This window comes from Gadus chalcogrammus, chromosome 3 (genome assembly GCF_026213295.1).
Source record: "Gadus chalcogrammus isolate NIFS_2021 chromosome 3, NIFS_Gcha_1.0, whole genome shotgun sequence".
NCBI lineage: Eukaryota > Metazoa > Chordata > Actinopteri > Gadiformes > Gadidae > Gadus > Gadus chalcogrammus.
Window position 1 is genome coordinate 15,695,105 of NC_079414.1, and position 23,120 is coordinate 15,718,224.

At 50.8% G+C, this 23,120-nt stretch overlaps 1 protein-coding gene across 1 annotated transcript in view; it reads right to left on the reverse strand.

Annotated features, from left to right (window-relative positions):
- Nucleotides 1–23,120, reverse strand: part of cntln (centlein, centrosomal protein) — a 99,537-nt gene that overhangs the window by 38,706 nt on the left and 37,711 nt on the right. The window contains exons 13-19 of the mRNA XM_056586250.1: nucleotides 22,474–22,596; nucleotides 13,826–13,926; nucleotides 10,999–11,099; nucleotides 9,394–9,926; nucleotides 6,071–6,155; nucleotides 3,579–3,666; nucleotides 2,747–3,063 (exon numbers count right to left, since the gene is read on the reverse strand). Coding sequence (XP_056442225.1) covers nucleotides 2,747–3,063; nucleotides 3,579–3,666; nucleotides 6,071–6,155; nucleotides 9,394–9,926; nucleotides 10,999–11,099; nucleotides 13,826–13,926; nucleotides 22,474–22,596 — 1,348 coding nt within the window. The remainder of the gene's footprint in view (nucleotides 1–2,746; nucleotides 3,064–3,578; nucleotides 3,667–6,070; nucleotides 6,156–9,393; nucleotides 9,927–10,998; nucleotides 11,100–13,825; nucleotides 13,927–22,473; nucleotides 22,597–23,120) is intronic.

Consider the following 23,120-nt stretch of genomic DNA (forward strand, 5'->3'; position numbering starts at 1 on the left):
CATGTGTGTGAGTGTGTGCGTATGAGCATGCTCCTGTGTGAGTGAGTGTGTGTGTGTGTATGTGTGTGTGTGCTTATGTGTGTCTGCATCTTGGTAATCAGCTGCAGGGAAAGTGGGGACCAGCTCCTTGACAGTGAGGGGCTACCTTGGGGGGGGGGGGGCTCATCTGACCTGTGTGTGCAGGTCTGGCAATACAACACTAACTGTGTACTCTCTTAACACACACCAAGACCCACACACACACACATAATCAAGTCTCCAGTGGGCCACAGGTAGCTGACCAACAAGCGGGCCCCCGTCCTGCCAGTATGACTAACAACTGTTCCAGCGTCTCCGTGTGTGTGTTATATATTTATATGTGAATATGTGAGTGTGGCCATAGAGGCCAGCCTGTGACACTGGACGGCTTTCGGGGCCGAATCGCACACAGTGTTTTATTCATTGTGTGCGGTGCGTTGTCTGGGAGCTTGGTTACTACCTGCGGGCGGCAAACTAAATCATTCAGGATGGCGGGTGGCGGTAAACACGCTCAGGACATGGAGGGAGCCACAGGTGTCACGGGCCACCGAGCACACCAGCCGCCTCACACATCCAGCACAGAGAGGGGGGGGGGGGGGGGGGGAGAGAGAGATGGGGGTGGGGGGGGGAGAGGGAGATGGGGGTGGGGGAGAGAGGGAGATGGGGGTGGGGGGGAGCGGTAGATGGTGGGAGAGAGAGGGAGATGGGGTGGGGGGGAGAGGTAGATGGTGGGAGAGAGAGGGAGATGGGATGGGGGGGAGATATAGATGGGGTGGGGAGTGAGCTAGATGGGGGAGAGAGAGGGAGACGGGGTGTGAAAGAGGAAGACGGAGAGAAGAAGGGGAAAGCAAGAGATGGGGAAGAGAGGGGGAGGGATAGAAAGAGAGAAAGAGGGGCATGGGGCTGGGTTGAGAGAGATGGGGAGGAAAGATAGTGATGTAACGAAAGACAAAGTCTATAGATGGAGAGATATTTGGAGAACATATATGATATGTGAGTGGTGAAACGGTAAACACATGCACACAGAGGCCTGCTGCAATACTGTATGGCGGTGTCACCGTTTCGCCAAAATAAACCCCTGCAATTTTTACGTTTATATTTCGATTTTCCATTTATCGTTATAGCAGTAAGCAGCCTGGGTAGCTTGGCTTCCAGCAGCATATGGTTACATAACATATAAAAGTAATTTGAGCACAAGTTAAACAAAGGAATGCATTGGTCACAGAGCAGTGCCTTATACAAAACAGGACCACTTGAAACGGTGAGTCTATCAACAGGAAATCAAAGCGTGACTGGGCTTTCTGTCTGCAAGACTGTCTGTAGTTAGAGCAAGAGAAGGCTCATCTGACATCATGTCAATGTGTTATTTTGTTTTGTTGCGTATGACAGGTATAACTGACTGGGCAAAATGTCCGCGGGAAGTGTACGCCAAGCGTACGCCAAGCACTGGATTCTCTACCACAGGGATGCATCTCATCACTCTCTCTTTTTGAACCGGCAATAGGAATCAGCCGAAGGCTTAGGGGAGAGGCTGTTGCTGTTTGGTAGCTGTTCAATGTGTTCGCTTAGTCCCTGCCGATTCTCTTCCACGTGTCCACCTGAGAGGCGTCTAGACACGGTGTGTAACTTGCTCCTAAATTTGATATTTTCCCATCGTTAAGGGCGACAGTAGCTCAGGAGGTAGAGCGGGTTGAATGGTAACCGGAAGGTTGCTAGTTCGATCCCCGGCTCTTCCTCCTCCTAGCTAGAGTGTCGAGGTGTCCCCAAGCAAGACGCCTAACCCTAAATGCTCCTGACGAGCTGGCTGTCTCCCTGATTATTATTATTATTATTATTATTATTTTTTTTTTTTCTAATAACTGATTAATATATAGTTTGGTTCGCAATGTGTACTGATCTATGCACCCCATGCCGCAAGCTTCAATACGTATACAAGTTCTCTTTCACATCTGTTTATATAATAGAAGAGAGCGGGAACGAGAGAGAGAGAGAGAGAGAGAGAGAGAGAGAGAGAGAGAGAGAGAGAGAGAGAGAGAGAGAGAAAGAGAGAGAGAGAGAGAGAAAGAAGGAGAGCGGGCGGATATATAGATAGATAGAGGGTTAGAAATAAGGAGAGAGAAATAGTGAAATCGAAAGAGCAGGAAATAGTGAGAAAAAGAACGAAATAGAAAGCGCTGGAAAGGGAGAGATGTTTGGGGGAGGGAGGGGGGGGGGGAGAACCTCCTCAGCACTACCTTCAATCTCAACACCCCTCTCTTCCTCTGACCTCCCCAGGCGAGGTCAGCCATGTCAGCTGCTCTCTTTAAAGCATGATCAGACCGGGAGCTGCAGAACTCCAACACATGCCCCTCCCACAGACTGCCAAAAAGGAGATCTTCCACAACCGACCCCCCCCCCCCCCCCCCCTCCACCACCCACACACACCCCTCACCTCAGCCCCACGCACGCACCCTAGAATCATCCCTCGAACACCCGATCAAACCAATCAAACCTAGATTGCACATTCTTTGCAAAACAAAGTGCTTAACACGGAAAGAGACAAACTAACAACAAGAAATAGTGAAATGTAACACCACAAATCTGACAACCACAAAGACGCATGCAAAAAAAGATTGCAGACAGCTATTTGATTCGAAGACAGCGAAAAACTAAACTTACCTCATCCCCCCCCACCCACCCCCACCACACCCCTCTCCTCTCCTCTCCTCCTCCCTGGGTGTGTTGTTACCTGGGTGAGCTGCTTGTTGCCTCCCAGCCTGTCAGTAAGGGCGTCAAGCTGGGCCGCCATGTTCTGATTGGCCCGCCCGGTCTCCCGGGCCATGCGCGTGGCGTCCCGGCGGGCGCGGCGCAGGATGTCGACACGCCGCTGCAGAGACTCCACGCGGTGCTGCAGCGAGATGAGGGCGGTGGAGGTGGAGCCCGCCGTCGCCATCTTCCTCCTCCTCTTCATCATGGCCGCCGTCGTCATCATCATCTCGGCGCCCCTCATCCTTGCTTCCCCGCTCGTCTCCGCCTGGTCCCCGGGCGCACGCCACTTTCGCTCGTCTATCGAGAGGCAACGCACACACACACACACACACACACACACACACACACACACACACACACACACACACACACACACACACACACACACACACACACACACACACACGCCCGCCACCCGAGAGGGTGCAGGGGAAAACATTGCTCAAATCTCCTGATTTAGACCGTGCCTCTGGGGAGTCCATAGCCTGTGTGTTTGTGTGCGTGTGCGTGTGTGTGTGTGTGTGTGTGTGTGTGTGTGTGTGGACACGAATTGGTGAAGCAGAGAAAACTCGACAACTTTGCGTTTAATTCATATTTTCCATCCTTATCCTTGCAACAGCTCCAGAAAAGCCAAGCCTAAAAAAAAAAGCAATTGAAATTGAAGAAATTAATTTTTTCTCCCCGGATTCCTGTTCTGACTGGGATGAGGTGCGTGTGCAAGCGCTGTGTTTCCCTTCAAGCTGATTAGCCATTGATTAGGTGTTCTGCGAGTGAGCCTGGCTTGTGAACCAGGGGGGGGAGACGCGGGCTACCTGGACTGGGACCACTGGCGTGCCTTCTGCCGGGCTCGTCCTCCGCCCTCTCCGACGCGACATTCGAGCCCGCCGTGCACCTGTAGGGCTGGGAGGGAAACACGTGGTGTGTGAGTGACTGTCACTGTGTGTATGTGTCTCTGTGTCAGTGTGTGCGTGTGTGTGTGTGTGTGTGTGTGTGGGTGTGTGTGTGTGCGTGCGTCTGTATGTATGTGCGTTTGTGTGTGTGAGTGAGCGCACATGTGTGTGCAGTGGGGGGGGGGGGGGATCTGAGGAGCTGATTAAAGAGCCGAGCGCTTAATGCAACACAACAGGTTGACATGATAGGCTTCCTGGGCTGGGCTCATAACGACACCGTGATCACAGAGGGTACTCAGTTTAACGCAACGCGACAAATCACCCCCCTCGCTTTAATAATTCACCGCGCCGCGCTTAACGCCATCGCTAGATTCAGAACGCTTTCTTGGCACCGGGGATATCGCCTCTGACAGGTGCTCACTGATTCCCCCCCCTCCCCTTCCCCCTCACCCTCTCCTTTATTCAATCACTTGTGTGATTGAATAATGGAGCAGACTGGTAACATAACACACATGCTTGCACGTGGATGCGTGTGTGGGATTTTTGGCGTCTCAAAGAGTGTAGGTGAGTTTATCCACTGAGTCCCTGCTTTTGAGTATTCATGTGTGCATATATTTGTGTGTGTGTGTGTGTGTGTGTGTGTGTGTGTGTGTGTGTGTGTGTGTGTGTGTGTGTGTGTGTGTGTGTGTGTGTGTGTGTGTGTGTGTGTGTGTGTGTGTGTGTGTGGGTGTGTTTGTTCCTGTGTGTACGCCACCTGACTCCTGACTGTGGTAGCGGCGTTTGTAGTGACATCAAAGAGACTGGATCTACTCCCCCCATGCCCCTCCTCACCCACCGCTCCCCCCCCCCCCCCCCCCCCTCACCCCCCCAGCAGTCTTATTTCATATGGAGGGCTGGTTTAGGGTTTGATCAGGAGCAGGTTTGATCACACGGAGAGAAGACTTGCGGAGCGAAGAAGAGGTTGGGTGGGGTGGGGGGGGGGGGGTTAGAGGGGGGGCTCTTGGGCATGTGACACGCGGTGCGGCGCAGGGGCCAGGGCTGTCATGGCGATGAGCCTGGGCGGACCTGACGGGGCACGAGGATTGTGTGTGTGTGTGTGTGTGTGTGTGTGTGTGTGTGTGTGTTTCAGTGTGTCTTTGTGTGTGAGTGTGTGTGTGTGTTAGGGAAGAAGTGAGGGAGAAGTAAGGGGGGATTTCAGAGAAGGGTACTGACAGCTTCCTCGCTGCATGTGGAACGACTCCCCCCCCCCCCCTCACTACACACACACACACTCTTCCTCCCCAGCTCCGTCCACCTTGTTCTGCTCTATCATGGGACAAGAGCGCGCGTGTGACCGTGCGTGCACCAGAGTTTACCCCAAAGCTTTCCCTTCTTTCTCTCTCCATCAGTTGTTTTTTTTATCCCTGACAGAACCGTGGAAGGGGCGGTGGTACAATCCCTCTTTCTTTTTACCTGATCTCCTTCTCTCAACCTCTCTACCTCCATCTTCCCTCCTCTCTGTTCATCTTCCTCTCGTCTACCCTCTGCTCTCTCCATCTTCATCTTCTCTCTCTCCTTTTCTATATCTCTCTGCAGCTTCCTCTCTCCCCTCTCTACCTCCCTCTTCTTCTCTCTCTCCAGCTTCCTCTCTCTCCCTCTTTCCTTCGTACTTCTCTATATTCATCGTCTCTCTCTCTCTCTCTCTCTCTCTCTCTCCCCATCTAACTTCCCTCTTCTCTACTTCCTTCTTCTCTCTCTATCTTAATCTGGCACCCCCCTCGTTCTCTTCCTCTCTTCCTCACATCCTTCCTCCCACTCTCCCTCTCTCACCCTGTCTCTGTACCTCTCTCTCGCTCCCAAGGGGGCAGCAGGGCTGCCATGTCCTGCTGCGAGGAGGTTTGATGTGGACAAGGGGTATTGATTTTGTGGCGGCGGGGGGAGAAGGGGAACACGGGAGAGAGGACGTGTGGAGTGGACCAGCCTGCCGGGGCCAGAGCCTCGGAGACCGGGCCGGAGCTGAGAGAGTCCGGGAGCTGGGATGTTTATCCTCAGTGGTCGATTTACTGTTCACCCATTTTGTCATTTAGTAGAGGCTTTTTTTTTGTAGCTAAAGATGCTGAGGGTTATTGTTTTATTGGATACATGAGAGGTTATGAATGAGGAGTTAGGGCTGAGACGTGTTGCTCAAGGGTCCCTACACGTAGAGTGCAGTCGTCTGTTTGAACCACGTTTGAGTCTTTCGGCTGGGAGCACAGTCTTACCTACCTAAACAGGCTGTGTATATTTGTGTTGATGTATCTATGTAACCTGATTAATGTTGTCAAACAATCGTCTTGTGGGCCTTGACCATACATTATATTCTACACAACGTAACTAAAGTTGGAAATGAAATGCATGGAAGATGGAAAAACAAAAAGTAAACAGCAGCGACTGACCATCTTAGGGGTGGTGCGTGAGGCTCTCCTGGTCTTACTGCGATTGCCCTCCAGGCTGTCTGAGAACTCCACCTCGTCCCCCTCACTGCGGAGATAGGAGGAAAGACGTTGTCATGTCTCTGCAGAGAGTAGTACCGACAACCCCTCCGCTTTCTGCCAATACCACCCTCGGATTGCAGGTCCAATTTACCTTTTAAGGGTAGCTTGACATCAAGCTCAAAATATGTGTGTGTACCTCCACCCACACACCCACTAATACATAAACAGCCAAACACAAAATCAATGCTCCTGTCAAATTTCTCAGAGCCGGGAGTGTAAATGTGAGTGTGTGTGTGTGTGTGTGGCGGGGGGGATGAGAGACAGCATCATGAATGCATCAACATGTATGAGAGGGGCTGTGGCCTTCATTAGCCGTCGGCGTGTGACAGACGTGTGCGTGGCACGGCTGAGCGGAGACGGAGCGCCAGCCCCGGCGCCTGATGGACACACGCTAAGGGCTTCCCGAGCACCGCCATGGCCGCGCTACACACACACACACACAATCGCACACTGACACACACACACACACACGCTCAGACACACACACACACAGGTTTATTGACAGTGACCTTTGACGCTGAGGTGGAAGCCAGTGACATTTACGCTGGCGGGTTTATTAAGGTGGGGCCTGGGGGCAGCGTTGGAGGAGGAGAAGGAGGAGGAGAAAAAAACGACCACAGACAGTGGAGCGAACCTGGACATGACACAAGCTAGGAGCTAGCACCTTTAGCCCAGCATTGGCTATGCACCTCTATAGCTAGGCCCACCATGACTTCCAGGAGCGACCCGATTGAATGGGATGCCTACATATCAATATGAGATGGTTCATGTTCGCTAGTCTCAAAGCAGTAATTGGGGTAACAAGTAACGTGTTTAGAATCAGTCCTTTTATACCGATGCATTATTCCCTAGGTCATCAAAAAGGGTATGCCATGAGCTTAATTTAAGTGCTAAGCTAATTTAATGCAATACATCTATAATTCTAATATAAGTTAGTAATAGTAGTCAATCAATGGAAAATCAGTGATTGATTTTGAATCATATTGCAACACCTTTGGCAGGTGTGGTGTCTGTAATTATAGAGAACACATAGTGTAGAACACCTCCAAAAACACTGACACAACCCCTGTCCGGACAGGACTCCCTTGTACACCCCACCCCAACACAAAAGCTGCTCATCTGTGGAGATAAATGGTCAGCTTCCAGCAGCAGTTGCTGGAGGACGGAAGAAACCCAGAGGTGAAAAAAAGAAAGAGAAAATAAAAGAATAAAGGTTGTCAGTATTCTTAACGAGTCTGACATCTTTATTCTGCGCTGTTTAGGCAGAGCCTCCCAGAGAGAGGAGGAAGAACCATGAGCCTTTCCACACTACGCACGCGCTGTAAAACACATTTTGCAAAGAGCTTTACACAATTCAGGCCAATTGACAGGTGCCTAAATAAGACAATGTCTCAATTCAGGCTTCCTTGTGCAAAGAGTAAAATGTAAGTAATAAAATCCGGTTAAGTCTGGGTGAAAAGGTGTGCGTCGGACTGGCTGCTTATTAGCCACAGACAGAAGGGCGTTGGGGGAAGCAGGGCATGGCTGAAGCCAGTCACTGCTTAAAAGGCCTCCCATGGATACGGCTGAGGTGGATTACCAACTGATGAATTAGTTAGGAGGGGGAAGTGAAGAGTTGTATAAGGAGGAGGGAGAAAGAGAGAGAGGGGACGGACAGGCAGAGAGACCGTCGGAGAGAAAGAGGGAGAGAGCAAGTGAGAGAGGGCACAGGAGAGAGAGAGAGAAAGAGAGAGAGTGAGAGTGAGAGAGAGAGAGAGAGAGTGAGAGTGAGAGTGAGAGTGAGAGTGAGAGAGAGAGAGAGAGAGAGAGAGAGAGAGAGAGAGAGAGAGTGTGAGAGTGAGAGTGAGAGTGAGAGTGTGAGAGTGAGAGTGAGAGTGAGAGAGAGAGAGAGAGAGAGAGAGAGAGAGAGAGAGAGAGAGCGAAGATGGAAATATAAAGAGAAAGAGAAAAGGGAAAAGCTAGACCAAGAAAAAAAAAAAAAAAGTCAAAAAAGAGAGAGAAGGCAAGAGATGGAGATAAAGACATAAAGAGAGTCACAGAGAGAAACACAGAGAGACAAATAGAGAGAGATACATAGACAAATAGAGAGAGAAAGAGTGAAGGCAAACACATATCATTGAACCCCCCGAGTGTTTAAAATAAAACCTCCTGTACCATCACTCAATAAACGTTGGCTCAGTGGCTTTCTGCATAAAACATACATGAAATAATTACCGTGGATGGGTCTTAATTTACACGGTGTTAAACAGCTTGTAGACATCTGGTACCGAGCCGAGCAGGGTCATTTAAAATGTATCTAACTAAATTAAAACGAGGAGCGGGGAGGAAGATGGGGGGGTGGAGGAAGCTCGAAGGGGGGGGGGGGGGGCGCATGCTTACACGTCAACGCGCCACAACTGAAGAGACAAGGCTGGGGGTGTGGGAGTGTGTGTGTGTGTGTGTATGTGTGTTTACACTTTGTGGTTATGCCGGCGAGGGAGGCTTGGGTGGGTGTGGGGGGGGGGTCTATAGGGTACTTACATGAGAGATCGGGAGATGGGGAGAGCGGTGGTGGTGGTGGTGGTTGCAGGGGGGGTTAGTTGGTGAATATGCAAAGGACCGGTAAATTTAATCAAACTGCCAAACTGTCAATTTCAGGGCGGCGTGACTAGTGCGGGAGAAGCGGCATCACTGGAAGGTATCAAGGAGATCGCAGCCCCCCCCCCCCCCCTCCCCACCCATACCCCCCTTCATCCCTGGGCTTTGCTGGCACCCGTTCAACTCTGCGTGCAGAGGTGGCAAATTTTGCATGCAAATTTCAGTCAATAAGCTCGGAGCGAGGCGTCCCAGGATATTTCAGAAAGGGATCTGACAGTAGTTTACCCCTCCTCTCCCTCTCCCTCTCTCTCACTCGGCATCATCCTCGCTCGCCATCATCTCCCGGCTCCTGAATACCAACTAGACAGATGCTGGAATTCAATCACCCATTTGCTCACGCTTTGCATATGCACACTGTCCCCTGGATGTTGCACAGAGACAAACCCCTTTCCCCCTCCCATCAACTCCCGCACAGTCCACACACACCTCAGCCCTATCCTCTAACTGCCTAGAAAATAATGAGGCCGAGGAAAAGGAGTGTGCAAGGCCCCCTGTGTTTGTGTGTGTGTGTGTGTGTGTGTGTGTGTGTGTGTGTGTGTGCGTGCGTGCATGCAAGTCAGTGTGTGTGGTTGCGTGCACATTGCTACCTGTCCGTGCTCACGTCCTCCCATTCGTCCTTCGCGGGGCTCGGGCTCCGTCCGTGCCAGCTGATGGCTTGATTGGGGCCGACCGCTCGGTGGCCACTACGGCACGCCGGACCGGCGAGCCGGGCTGTTTTGAATTTGACCTTGCTGCTGTCCGCGCCGACGGCTCCCCCTCCTCCCCCTCCTCCCGCTGCAGTGCTCCTCCTGTAGAAGTCGCGGGCCGCTCGGAGGATGCCCAGCTCCTGCCTCAGCTTCAGCGCCCGCCCCCGGAGCTGGGCCGCTTCCTTCTCCGCCGCCCCCAGCCGGGCCTCCAGAGCCTGGGTCTCGCCCGAGTGCCGCTCCCGCTGCGCCAGTGCCTGGGCCCTGGCCGCCCTCTCGCGGGCATCCGCCTGGCAGTGCAGGTTCTCCAAAGAGGCCCGGAGGTGGCGGCGCTCGTTGGTCAGCTCCTCTCTGGCCTCCAGTAAGTGCTCGTTCTCCAGCCTGAGCTTCTCCGTCTCCTCCTCCAGGGAGATCATCCTCCGCTCCAGTTGCTCCATCTGCAAGGGGCGGGCGGGTGGTTGGGGTTAAGAGGACACGGGTCAGGCTACGGCACAACACTAACAACAACAACGACAGCAACTCACTTGGATGGGTTACCGGTTTATTTCCACCGTTGTTTACACAGAGACAAGAGGGCAGGAGAAGACCCAACCCAGGAGTCCCTGATCTGACACTCTGCATACAATTCTCATCTGGGATACTGGGAGTGTTTAACAGCGCATAAAAGAGCATATGTCTGGTTGACTGAATCCATTTGAGGACCCCCCCCCCCCCCCCCCCTCCACCCCCACCCCCAACCCCACCCCCACCCCTGACCCCCTGGCACCCCACTCCTCCGTCACCCTCCACTAAGCACCATCCAGGGCCACTTAGCCTCTTTGTTAGATCTCGGGTGGAGACGGTTAAGGGAACAGTGGATGCCTGCTGGGTTCATACCCCCAGGCGATGTTCCCGGCCCCCCCCCCCCGTCCACCCTTCTTTCATTTGGAGCTCCCACTCTGCCCTCTGGTGAAGCAAGGTACCTTTCAAACTAAATTAGACCACCATCCTCGCCTCGCCCCTCCCGACCACCGCCACCGCCCACCCAAAGCTTGATGATTCGCCACTGTGAACGCAGGTTAGTCTTGGTGGAACGGGGCCCGCAGACGGCACATTATTTTAACATATACTGTAATATATTCAAGCCATCTAAGCACTGGCCATCACTAAAGCATCAGTACAAGGCAGCATTACAAAATGTGTTTGAATTGAAACTGATGAATGGAAAGGATTGTAAAAAGGGCACACTTTTCCAGCTTGTCATTGTATTGCGTCAAGCTCGAAAAAAAGAAAGAAATTGAAATGCCAAACTACTTTAACTAACTCCACCATACACAATGTCTTCAAACCCTAAGAGCACCCATCCTGTCACACACGCCGGGCCTGACAGGAGCCGGGGGGGAAAAGCGGCAGAATCCTCATTCTCTTCTCCCAGGGGGCCATTGTGTGGCGGATCCAGCTCTGACGGTTTCCCTTTTATGGGCGATGACAAAGAACAATTAGCCCGGGCTTTGGCTCCGGCGCCATTACCTTTCTTAAGGACTCCTCCACACGCTGGCTGGCGGCGGCGGGCTGCGGTTTGGGGGCGCTCTGTCTGACCCTCCGCTCCTCCTCCACTCTGCACAGCAGCTCTGCCCGGGGAGACAAAGCGGGATATTGTGACGGGACGCGTCAAGGCCAGACCACTCCGCCGACGGCACAGTCAGTAAGAAAAATATAGATCAAAAGAGCACTCATTAAACCAATTAGCACTATTAAAGCGCTAATTTCTTAGTACAATTATAACCCGTAAGGGCAATCACTAGATGCCATTTTCATCAGGATTTGGAGTAATGCGTGTTGTACCTCTACCCTCTCTCTCTCCTATCCCCCCCCCCCCCCTCCACCACCACCACCACCACCACCATTTCTACTCTGACACAAAAGGAAAGGAAATCAAAGTTCCTTTTAATTAATCCTTCAGATTAAAAGCATTGAACCTAATTGACGTCAGATACACGTCGTTACGGAGTGGCCGTCTTGCTCAGGGATTCCTACAGGTCGTTTGGGGACCTTTCGGGGATAGAACCATAGCCACCATTCAACTCTCCACCCCCCTTGACATCTCGCATAGGATAAAAACCAGAAGCTACCGCGACTCCTCATCGAAAAGAATGACTTTGGTTGAAACTGTCCGCCGGGGAGACGCATGGAGAAGCAGAACAGAGAGCGGTGAGCCAGGCCCCCTCTGGGGATGCTAAGCCAATATGCGGCAAGTGCTTGAATCCCCTGGTGAACACACAGGCCCTTTAGCTGCACTGCTTCACAGCCCACCCTGCTCTCCCCCCCCCCACGGACCATTCATCTCTACAGAATAGCCTGGCGCTTTATCCTGGGAACTACAGCTGGGCTGCTTAGATTTGCATTAGCGCTCGATGTTTACAACGCCAGGCAGACGGGAGCTTAAAGTGCATATTTGATGCCCACAACAACAGCAGCAGCAGGAAAAGCCGTAGTGTGTGTGCAATTTGTGCATGCAATAACACCCACTCACACACACGTCGACGCGCACACGCGCCAAGTGCCTCTGTGTCACCTCATATATGTAGAAACTGTTTTGCTCCTAAGATCAAAAGGGCAGAGGGAAAATGGTCCGAAACTTGGTTCACTTTCATGGGGGATGCAGCCGAAGCTCATTTGAGGCTGCAAATGTTAAATATTTGAATGAAGACCTTGACTTATCGGGTGACCTTTGGGCTGTATACGCAGCCCATAGGGGGGGGGTTGTAGATTAAAGAACCGTAGAGGAAAGCAGTGGAAGAGATTTTCGTGGAAGGAGCCTTGTGCAGCTTGGCAGCGCGTTCCGACGACTGGCCCAGGGAAGTTTGTTACTTCCAATTAGCCTCCTCTTTTGTCTTCCCCGGGTGTGTCACATCCAATCAGACAGCCCCCCAAACGGGACAGGAGGGGCTACCTGCCCGCCCGTGCTCGCCGCGAGGAAGTCAATTATCCCGCTCCGGCGATGGCGGCCCGGGGAGTTGGGCGCTCCTCGTCGCTACCGGCTCTCGCTAGACACCCCTTCTCCTCCTCGATGGCTCCCAAGTCACCAGGCCGCAGGCGGGAGGGGGGGGGTCTCGGCACAGTGGTGGCATACAAACCCCCCCCCCCCCCCCCCCCCCCCAAAGCTTTCATGTGCTGCCTATGCTTAATGTGACGCTGATGGGGTGAGGTGTGGCATTCATCACCCCCCCCCCCCCCCCCCCCCCCCGCCCCCTTTGATCTGGTCATAACCGTGCAGACATTCACCATGATTCAATTCCTACCGAATTGAAAGGTATAATTTTGTGGGAAAATTTGTTCAGATGGGATTTAAAATAAATAATCGTTTCTCACAGCGTTGTATTAAAGCGTTGCAGGTCTGAATGGCTGTCAAATAAATATATATATTATGTGTTGAACATGCATTTTAATACTAACACACATAAAACACTACTTTCCTACTAATCAAAAAGCACAAAAATAAATTAACATGAGAAAGCCGATTTGGGATTTCTGCCGAGCATTACTAGAGTAAAAGTAGTCTTCTGTGTTATGAGTTGATAAATGCTTTTTTTTTTTTTTTTTTATATCACAAGAAGTGGTAAATACTGTGTATACCAATGCCACATTATATTCATCACTTATTTTGTGTGGCTGCAATAGCCTACACGCCTTCTCTGAAAGTAGACTGTTTGGGAGTATCCCTGATTATAACATTGATCTTCCATGGACGAGCACTCAGGGTTTTAATTAGTGCCATCCCTTTAAAGCACGGGTTTGAATCACCGACAGAGGCAATCACTGTTGGGCTGGAGAATCAAAGTGATGGAAGACAGATTTGTTATTGAACTGGTTAATGAAGGCCACTGGTTGCGGTGGTCAGTGTCTGCCTGAAGAGTGGATCCGATTGGATCGGAAGCAACTGGCCTTTTATCGTTTGGAACGACATTGGATGAACGTGGTAAGAAGTTGATCAAGTCTAATTGAGTAACGTTCTGCTAATACCGTGTCGGGGAACCCGTTATCAGGGGGTCTCAAAATTGAGGTATTGTGGGAAGGTGCGATTCATTGTCGACATGTAATCCATAGAAAGTGCGTTATTTTGTGATAAAATAACCTTTTTCCAGGCCTCCTTCAAGAAAGTTAAGGTATTATTGCAATTGAAAAAACTGACCAAGAAGCAACTGGCAGCAGGTGCCTACGAAAACGCACGGAAATAAACAAGGTGTAAAAACACGTTAAATATATAAATATGACATATATAGGTGAAGGGTACCATGCACCACGGCCATGTAGACAGTCTCCAGGTGGGAGGTGGTGGGTCAGTGTGTGAGGTCACCTTGGTGCTCGTTCAGGAGACACAGACGCTGCTCCTTCACGGTGGTCCGGTCCAGGGCCGCCTGGACCTTCAGCACGTCCATCTCCTCCTCCAGGTTGGCCCTGCAGTCACATCAGGAAACCCCATCAACTTCTACTCTAAAACTTTACTTTACACAAAGACAAACGACAACAACTCGACACAAGGAAATATAATGGCTAGCGGGAATTCTTTACAAAATATCATACTGACATGAGAATTATTATTTTAGCCTTTCAACTTCCCTTTTCTTCCAGAATCCTGATTTTACTTTGGGCCCGATGCGTCAGACGAACATATCACTTGGATAACTCGTATAAACTGACAGCAGAGAACAGCAGCTAATTAAACTGCATTTTAATTCATCTGGAAATCAAAGTGACATGCAACATGAAACACCCAGGTATGAGAGCAGCACTGTGTGTGTGTGTGTGTGTGTGTGTGTGTGTGTGTGTGTGTGTGTGTGTGTGTGTGTGTGTGTGTGTGTGTGTGTGTGTGTGTGTGTGTGTGTGTGTGTGTGTGTGTGTGTGTGTGTGTGTGTGTGTGTGAGGAACAGGCAAACATAAAAAAAAAGAAATGGGAGCCCAATTACCTCAATGCAATTAGCTTGATTCTTGCTAACGGCTAATTACGTGGTTAAAAAGGGAGGCCTGCAGGAGACTTTGCACTTTCAAGTTATTATTAGGACCCCAAAAGAAGGTCTTGTGAGAATACATACACAGACCCTCTGGGACAACCACACCTGATATACACACACACCTACTCCCCTCCCCTCTGTGCTGCAGAGACGCTGGGAGAAACCGCTGGAGAAACACGATCTTTTTACTACAGTCCCATTCTTCTTCCTGATTAACCTCATTACTACCAGAGAGAATCACTTCTTCAGGTGCATCACACACATTCACACACATAACCCACATACACACAGAGGGTAACACACAATCAAAACTGGAGTAACTACGAAAAATGTTCTGATGCATGACCAACTTTCTAAAACATGCAGGGTAGCCTAAGTTTTCAGACCCAAGGTTAGTAGAATCTTTTTATTTACTTTTGGGTTCAACATTTTTCAATTTGTCATAAGCACTCACATCAACCAAGAGCAGATGCACAAGTGATGTTTATGAGATGTTCTCGGACGAGGCAGGTTCAGATAATTTGAATGTTTTCGCCTGAAGGCCAAATTGGTTGTGTACACGTGTGGACCGGGCCAGAACCGACCTGGCCAAACGGGAATAACCACACAAAATGTTTAAAGTGGTGAAAGGCAAAGTAATATCAGCACCACCCCTGATCGAAAATGCTGTATCGGGTGTTGGTGATGCCGGTGGGGGGAGGGTGTTGGGTTAATTAATTAGTCTGATCCATAGAGTCTGGGCCCAGTGGCCGTCCGCAGCGTGAAAAGTATACAAATAACTCCCCCCAGAGGGGGCGATGTGGTAGCAGATGGATAAGTGTCGCTCCTCTATGGATTTTCCTCCACAAATGAACTCCAGTCAATGAGGATTCTGCATCGCTGGACCGTTAATGGGACAAAGGATCTGAAATATGCTGCGTGCGAAGACTCGGTCCCGTCTAATGTTTCTTTTTTAATGCCCTCCCACATGCCGATGGTATCGACGGCCAACAAGAGTTCCTATGCATGACACCGTTTCGTTGAAGGATGGCCCCCCCCTTTCTTGGACGCGCCGCAGATTAAATTGCGGACTCATTTTTCTCGGGCCGGGAACCTGTGATTTCCCGATCCAGCGCTCTTGGGGAGAAAAAGTGGCGTTTCCATTATACACACAGTGTATCACAGATACAATTGCCCGACCGGATCCAAAATGGATGTTGAAAATAAAGGGACAAGAAGTTGTTACAGAGAGAACCTGTAAGTATGTACTCGGAAATTGAAGGTCCTTATTCTATACTCCCAAGATTAGAAATACAACAACGATGCAATTTTCTTTGAAATTATATCACGAATATTCCATCCGTATGGAATACTGTTTTTCTAAGAAAGCAGGTAAAACATGTATAAATAAAATTAACCAATGGCCGAATCTGATGAATGTCAGTCTTGCAAGTAGGCTACCATAATCAGTCTTCATACATTTCCTTTCTCCATCCGTCTATAAAATTTCATAAATAATAACAAATGGCCTTCCCACATTAACTACAGCGAAAGGTGTCTCAGAGGGCATCAACTAAATCCTAAAGTTCAAGGTTAGCTTACACATTTTAACCCGAGCACTTGCGTTGTCCTTGACAGAATCTCTCCAGAACAAAGAGCAGGTAAGTATTTCCAGGTGTTTGTTTATCGGTGCAGGTGTTTTCGTAGCCGCTTTCAACTGTCAGCCGTATGTCCAATTGATCTCCAAGAAGGTGCGCCGACTCCTCTAACTTTTCACCTCACCTCTTTTTCTCAGCCTCCTTTCCCCACTCACACTACACACTCCTACACACGCATCTTTTCTACAAATGCAGGTGTTCATACGCAGTCTACCCTGTTCCCTCAGGGATGATAAGAAAGAGAAATACTGGAAACGAAGCGGAACCCGAAAGGTAAACGCAACAACGTCAGGGCTACATATGCTCTCAGTATGCATATCAATAGCTGAAATCCCAGAGGGAGGGACAGAAACAGCTCAATAACCTCATCGTCACCACCCACTTCCTGCTCAAATATTTTCTCCTCAACTCTGTGGTCCTACCCTGACTTCAGATCAACCCTGCCTGCCATGAAATGGAGCCATCCCAATGTAAAGGTTATTAATGAGCTATTAGTGATGAAAGACCTTTTATAAGTATATCCCCACATCATTAGGTGGGGGGGATATTGAATGCATTGGGGGTATGCAGCCAATGCATTCAAAACCTGCGGCTTCATTGAAGGTAGTGAACGTTGAGGGCAACATCTTGTATAGTGGCCACGGTCAGGGTCTCCGACGCCCCACTGGTTCTGGATTCAAGACTCCATCCATGTCAACCAACCTGTAGGAATCCCAGACCCAAGAGGGATCCCAGTGGCGGTTCCTCAACGACATGCATCTGAATTCAGTCGCGCTGCTTTAAACATCTGTTCAACGCCTAAAACAGCCAAACCCACTGAAAAGAAAATCACCAAGTTTCCGGTTTCCTTGGCAGACAGACCCCTAACGTCATGGCCGACAGCGATACAGGTCCGTGTCTCATGCTGCTCTTTAGACCCCGGTTTGTTAAAACACTTTCCCCCGTTCTCTTATACAGCACATCTCTGGGAGAGCAGCGAGCAGCCCCCCGAGCCATCATCCACTAGCACACATCACATCTGACGATCCCCACCCCGCCACCCTCCCACCATCTCCCTCCCTCTTCCCCGACGCGGGATCAGATCACACCCCCGCCAGCCTGCTCCCTGGTCCACATGGGGTTGTACAGCGCCCTATCATCTTCAAGCGCTGTGTTTTCCACGCAGTGGCGGCAGAGTCCTCTACACACACACACACACACACACACACACTAAACACAACAGGAAGAGCGAGGGAATATGGGGATGAAGAAGAGAAACACTTCTATCTTTTTTTTTTTTTTTTCATGGCCGGGGTAAAGATAGACCATTTTTTTCCCTTCAGGAAAGGGAGGCAAGACATGTTTTTTTTCTCAGTCAGGAGGGAGTTCCCCCCCCCCCGCCCCCCTCCTCCTCTGTTTAAGCCCAGGCATACGGGGGCCGTTCTATCAGTCAGGGAGTCTGGCGAGATAAGCCACTGCTGTCAGCAGAAACGGGCCTAGTGGAGTTTTGCACGGCTCGGCGCTATATATTTTAGCTGTGGGCAATGCAGGGGAAGCAGCCGCAGCAGTAGCATCCACATGAACAACAACAACAACAACAACAGTAGCACAGAGAGCGAAAGGCTCCAGAGCCACAGGACATGGATATCAGGAGTACATCGAGTACACCGACGGAAACACGTCCAGTTGTCCTTGTTACATTTGAGGAGTAGGAAAAGGATATTTGCACAACTAAAAGGCCCAATCAAAGGAGATATCTTACTGTAACATAATAGATTATGAGGAGGTCCCTGCTTGACAATCAGAAGACTGACGTTAGATCTGCGTTAATCCGCTTGTCTGGCCGATAATGAGGCTTAAACTACGGCTAGATGCTGCAATCAATCTGTCTCCGTTGGACGCAGTGCACACACACACCAGGACTCATTTAATGAATGATAAAGATCGGAGCACTGCCTGGGATTTTCTCTACACAAACATGTAGTAAATATGTATGCTGCGTGTGTATGTGTGTGTGTGTGTATGAGAGGATGTAATAAAACATGCCCCCGCCCATCCCCCTCCCCCTCCACACTCATAAACCCCACTACCGTTTAATAAATAAAAATGTAAACAAATAAAAGGCATATGTAGACAAATAAAGCAAAACTTTATTATACTTCATTACAGTCAATGTCGTGCTGGTGGGCGGTGGGAGGGCCCAGTGGGGTGCCACAGGCGGTGGCGATCTCCTCCAAGACCCTCACTCCTCCACTAACGAAACGACCGAACCATTTGATCTTGTGCTTTCATGTCATCGTCGTACTATGCCTCTTGTTTATCCGTGCGTTTATTTGTCTTTGCTACCGAGGCCTTAATAAGCCCCACCCACTTCCCCTTCACCAGCGGATCCGTTAACAACAATTAACAACAGGCTCAGACAGGGCGCAACGCTGCAGACTGCAGATGCATAACGAGCCAGCTAAAACCATCCCAAGGCCATTCTACATTCCTTGCTGAACACCCCCCTGTTCGCTCGCTCGCCCGCACACACTCACTCACTCACTCGCTCGCTCGCTCTCTTGTGCCAGCGAGCTCTGCAACGACCAGGAGGCAATCTGCATCGTGCGCCAGCGTTTGGATCTCTTTCGAGGAGGGCGGAGGGGTTTATTTGCCTTCGCGATCGACTTAATTCAAATCATTTTCCTCCAGAGTGCATTTGCGACACGTCGGGAGGGGGGGGAAGCGGTCGGGGGGCCGTGGGGCTCCTAATGTCAGACCTTCGTGGGGTGAAACGGCGTTGGTGATATAAAGGACAGGTTGTCGTGGTGCCGAGCGGACGCGGTGCTCCAGGCGTAGTGAAAGCCGACCGAGTGGTCCCGGGCGGGCCGCCTCTCAGGCGGAGGCTTGAGATGATGAGTCGGCTGCTTGTGGCGCTTGTGCGTCGGAGAAACTGTTTGCTGTGATTTGCCATTTTTTTTTATATATATATATTTTTTCCCCATTTTTTTATTATCACCAGAACCAACATTGTTTCACACCATGATCTTAAACAATGTATGTGTGTACGCTGTTTAAAACGTGGACCAAAAAAAAGTTGATCCTTCGATTGTGTGTGTTCAAGAAGCAAATGCGTAGGTTATGAATGCCCATAGGCCCAGTCCTATTTGTCAGCACAGAGCCTAGTTCGGCATCCATTAAATTGCCAGAGTTCAAGGGAGCTACTGTGGTGCTGCTTGGAGTTTATTTATGACCTATATATGCAGTATATGCATTTGTATCATGTGTTATCATAAACAGCTGCTCTTCAGTTCAGCAAAATATATCTAAATTGCCTGATGATCCACCATTTGACATGTTTTCAGACCAAATGTTTCCTTGTGAACTTGTGAATGAGTTTTCAAGCCATAATAAACCAGACGGTACCATGTCACAAGCCGGGGCATAAACCAAGAGAGCCAATGTTAAAAAAGCACAGCTAAAAACATATAGACACACATGTATAGAGAGCAGACGGGTTTGACCTTGGCCAGCCTCCTGGTTCAAGGGGGGGGGTCGAGGGGGAGTGGGGAAGGACCACCCTGCGGGGACCCACTTCTCCTGTAAGTACCGTCATATCCATTCTGTGAAACGGCCGTTTGGACCTCGAGAAACAAGTGTTTACACGGTCTGTGTTATAGGGGTTGTGCTAGGGGACATCTGTATGAGAGAGGGAGAGAGGGAGAGATAGAGAGAGAGAGAGAGAGAGAGAGAGAGAGAGAGAGAGAGAGAGCGCGCAATCGAGCGAGAGAGAGAGAAGGGGGAGAGAGAGAAGAGGGTGAGACCGAGATAGAGAGACAGGTGGGAGGGAGAAAAGACTTGCAGCTGGCCACTTGAAGAGCCTGTTATCGGGCCCTAAAACTCCTCGCTCGCCAGGAGGTAATTAAGCATTAGTGGATCATTACAAACACTTACGTGGAGCAACCTTCACAAGCACAATCATTTCAGCACATCAGCACCACGGCTAAAAGGAGCGGTGGCTAACGGGAGCGCTCACAGTTAATGGGGGTCCAGGACTATAGAGGACTTTGGGGTTGCGTAAACAAAGAGTACCCCCCACCCCACCACAAAACCGCTGCCTTTGCTCTTTTGACATTGTGAGGGCCTTGAGATGTTCAGGGGAATGACCACTAGGAACTGAAAAACTGTCAAGACCCTGGGATGATGTTTTTCTTCAAGACCTTCTGGCTGCCTCCCATGCCTCCGAGGGCGGAGGGAAGGGGGGGGGGGGGAGAGAAAAAGAGACAAAGAGGGAGAGAGAGACAAAGAGGGAGAGAGGAGAGGAGTAGAGGAGGAGACGGAGGAGAGAGATAGAGGAGAGGAGTGGGGAGGAACCGACGAGTGGAGGAGTAGAGGAAGAGGAGACAAAGAGAGGAGAGTAGTTAAGGATAGGAAGCAAGAGGAGCAGTGGAGTGGAGGAGAGGAAAGAAAAGGAGGGAGGCGGAGACACCGTCTGGTTGTCTTTCATTAGTTAATCACACTGAGTAGGTTAATGGTCACAAGCACCAAATGCCGAGATCAAAGAGTGTGTACCCTGTAAGGGAGAGGTTGTTTTTCCTCTGCAGCACGAGTTGAGGGGCCCTAGCCAAGTTTACCTCGGCCAATTGGAAAGCGTCCTGGGGGCAGGGGGGGTGAAGCAGCTGAACACTAACCCCAGAGGACAGGCCAATTGCACACGGATAGAAAGGGCGTCCGGGCAGCCTTCCCTCGTGGCTCTCCCCCTCGCGGGTCAGCCCTAAGGACCCCTGTGCTTTAGCGGTAGCCCAACCTCCACCTTCTACACCCCCCCCTACCCCCACACCCCAGTCCCAACCCCTGGCCTGTGGCTCCTCCCCCACCTCCTTCTCCGGTCAAATTTGGGCACAAACAGTGGGTCTCTCCTCTGCTCCCCTCCCTCTACTTCCACCCTGCTCTGGGTAGCAGACCAACATCCCCTAACAGGCAGTAGCAGCAGCAGCAGCAGCAGCAGCAGTAGCTTGGTAGCAGCAGTAGCGGCGGCGGCGGCGGCACCAGGGCTGCTAGCCTGTAATTAGCTCGGACAGCTCAGGCTTAGAGAGTGAGGGAGGCAGCCGGGCTACATCATAATGAGCTCTGCTGGGATTAGGACAGGGCAGGGGTTGGTGGTGGTGCGGGTGGGGGTGGGAGGGCTTGGGGGGGCTGGTGGTGGCGGAGGGTAGGGAAGGGCAGAAGGGTGGAGGGGGGGGGGGTGTGAAGCGGTGAGAGAATTCTGGTTCTAGTCTCTCCCGCAGTATCACACAGGGCCTCGGAAAAAGGCAGTGTGGGGAGGAGGGAGGGAGAGAGGGAGGGAGGGAGGGAGGGAGGGAGGGAGGGAGGGAGGGAGGGAGGGAGGGAGGGAGGGAGGAAAGGAGGGAGGGAAGGGCTATGGGGGAGAAGAAAGGAGATGATAAGGCTTGAGGGAGGAGGAAAGAGGAGGTGAAGATGGTGGCTCCAGGGCTAGACATGGAGCAGCGTCTCGCAGGGTCAGGGGAGGAGAATTGGTTAGAGGGACTCCATCCAAATGAGTCAATGGATGCAGAGAGAGAAAGAGGTGGGAAAGAGAGCGAGAGAGCGAGAGACTTGCCACAACCTGCCAACTCCAGTAGATCAACGTTAATTTCGCCCTCACTAAAACTTGACTTCATCTATTCAAGGAATGGGCCTTATTATTAGTTTCTTCAGAGCCAAATATATAATAAACTCTGCTGTTCTCTCCCGACACTATTTAACCAGGTGGAGAGCTTGGCATCTATCAATATCTAATCAGTTAGCCAGTGCAAATGAAAAGCCTTGTTGCGACGATATTCACCAACATAAACAAATGTGCAGTCAACAAACATTACCATAACTACCCAAGACGCTGGTCTAAAAAAGGAAGCGGGGGCTTCCGATAAAGCTAAGTTTCCTCCCTTTGCGTTAATGTGTGAATCTGTGCAGCCAATTTTACAAATGAGCACGGAGCCTTAATCATCTTACTCTCACCCCCGCTGGCTGGTAATGGAGGAGGAAGGGGGCAGGTGGATGCTGTAAAAACTTGGGAAGGGCAAATTTCAACACCCCCACCAACTGCGGAGGACGTGTCGAGAGCTGAGAGAGAGATGATGGTGGTGGTGGCAAAGAAGAAGCCTGCAGTTGCTCGCCCCTGTGTGCGTACGTGTGAACGCATATGTGTATGTGCATGTGCGTGCACGTTTTGGCGCCTGCATGCGCATGTGTGTACGCGGCCACATATGTGGTTGCATCAGTATAGGTGTGACAAAAAACAGGATTTAAGAGGACACAGCGGGGACCCTGTACAGTGCAAACTGGGTTTGCACTGTACAGGAAGAGGACCAGCGAGGCAGACGGTCCTGCGGTCTTACTTCTCCACGTCGAGCTTCCTGGCCAGGCGCTTGAAGTAGGCCAGCTCGTTCCACACGCCGTCGCTGTCCTCCTGTCTCAGCTGCCAGGGCTCGGCTCTCCGACTCGGCCCTTTAGGTTTAGGCCTGGGGACCGACACAGACAGAGACAGAACGGTGAACAGAGAGACGACACACACAGAACGGTGAACAAAGAGACGACACACACAGAACGGGGAACAGAAACAGACAGAAAGACTAAAAGGCAGACAGACGGAGACGCAGAACGAGAACAAACAGACGTTTATGGTGAACAAAAACACTGAACGGTGAACAGAGTGACAGCCCGGGACGCAGACAGAACAGTGAACAGAGTGACAGAGATACAGACAGAAAGGCAAACGTACAAGACAGCTGGAGACATAGACAGCATGGTGAACGGACACAGACAAAGACACAGACAGACTGACTCAGATACAGACAGAAAGCTGTACAGAAAGACAGAAAAGGAGAACATACCGGGTTAACGGGCCAATAAACAGAAAGGCCGACATATAGACGGACAGTCAGACAGACAGACAGGAACATGATGAGCCCACATGTACATGTTCCTGGCAGCCTGGGGCCCCGGTCACCTGGGAGGACAAGGGCCCCTCCGTCTCGGTGTCTCC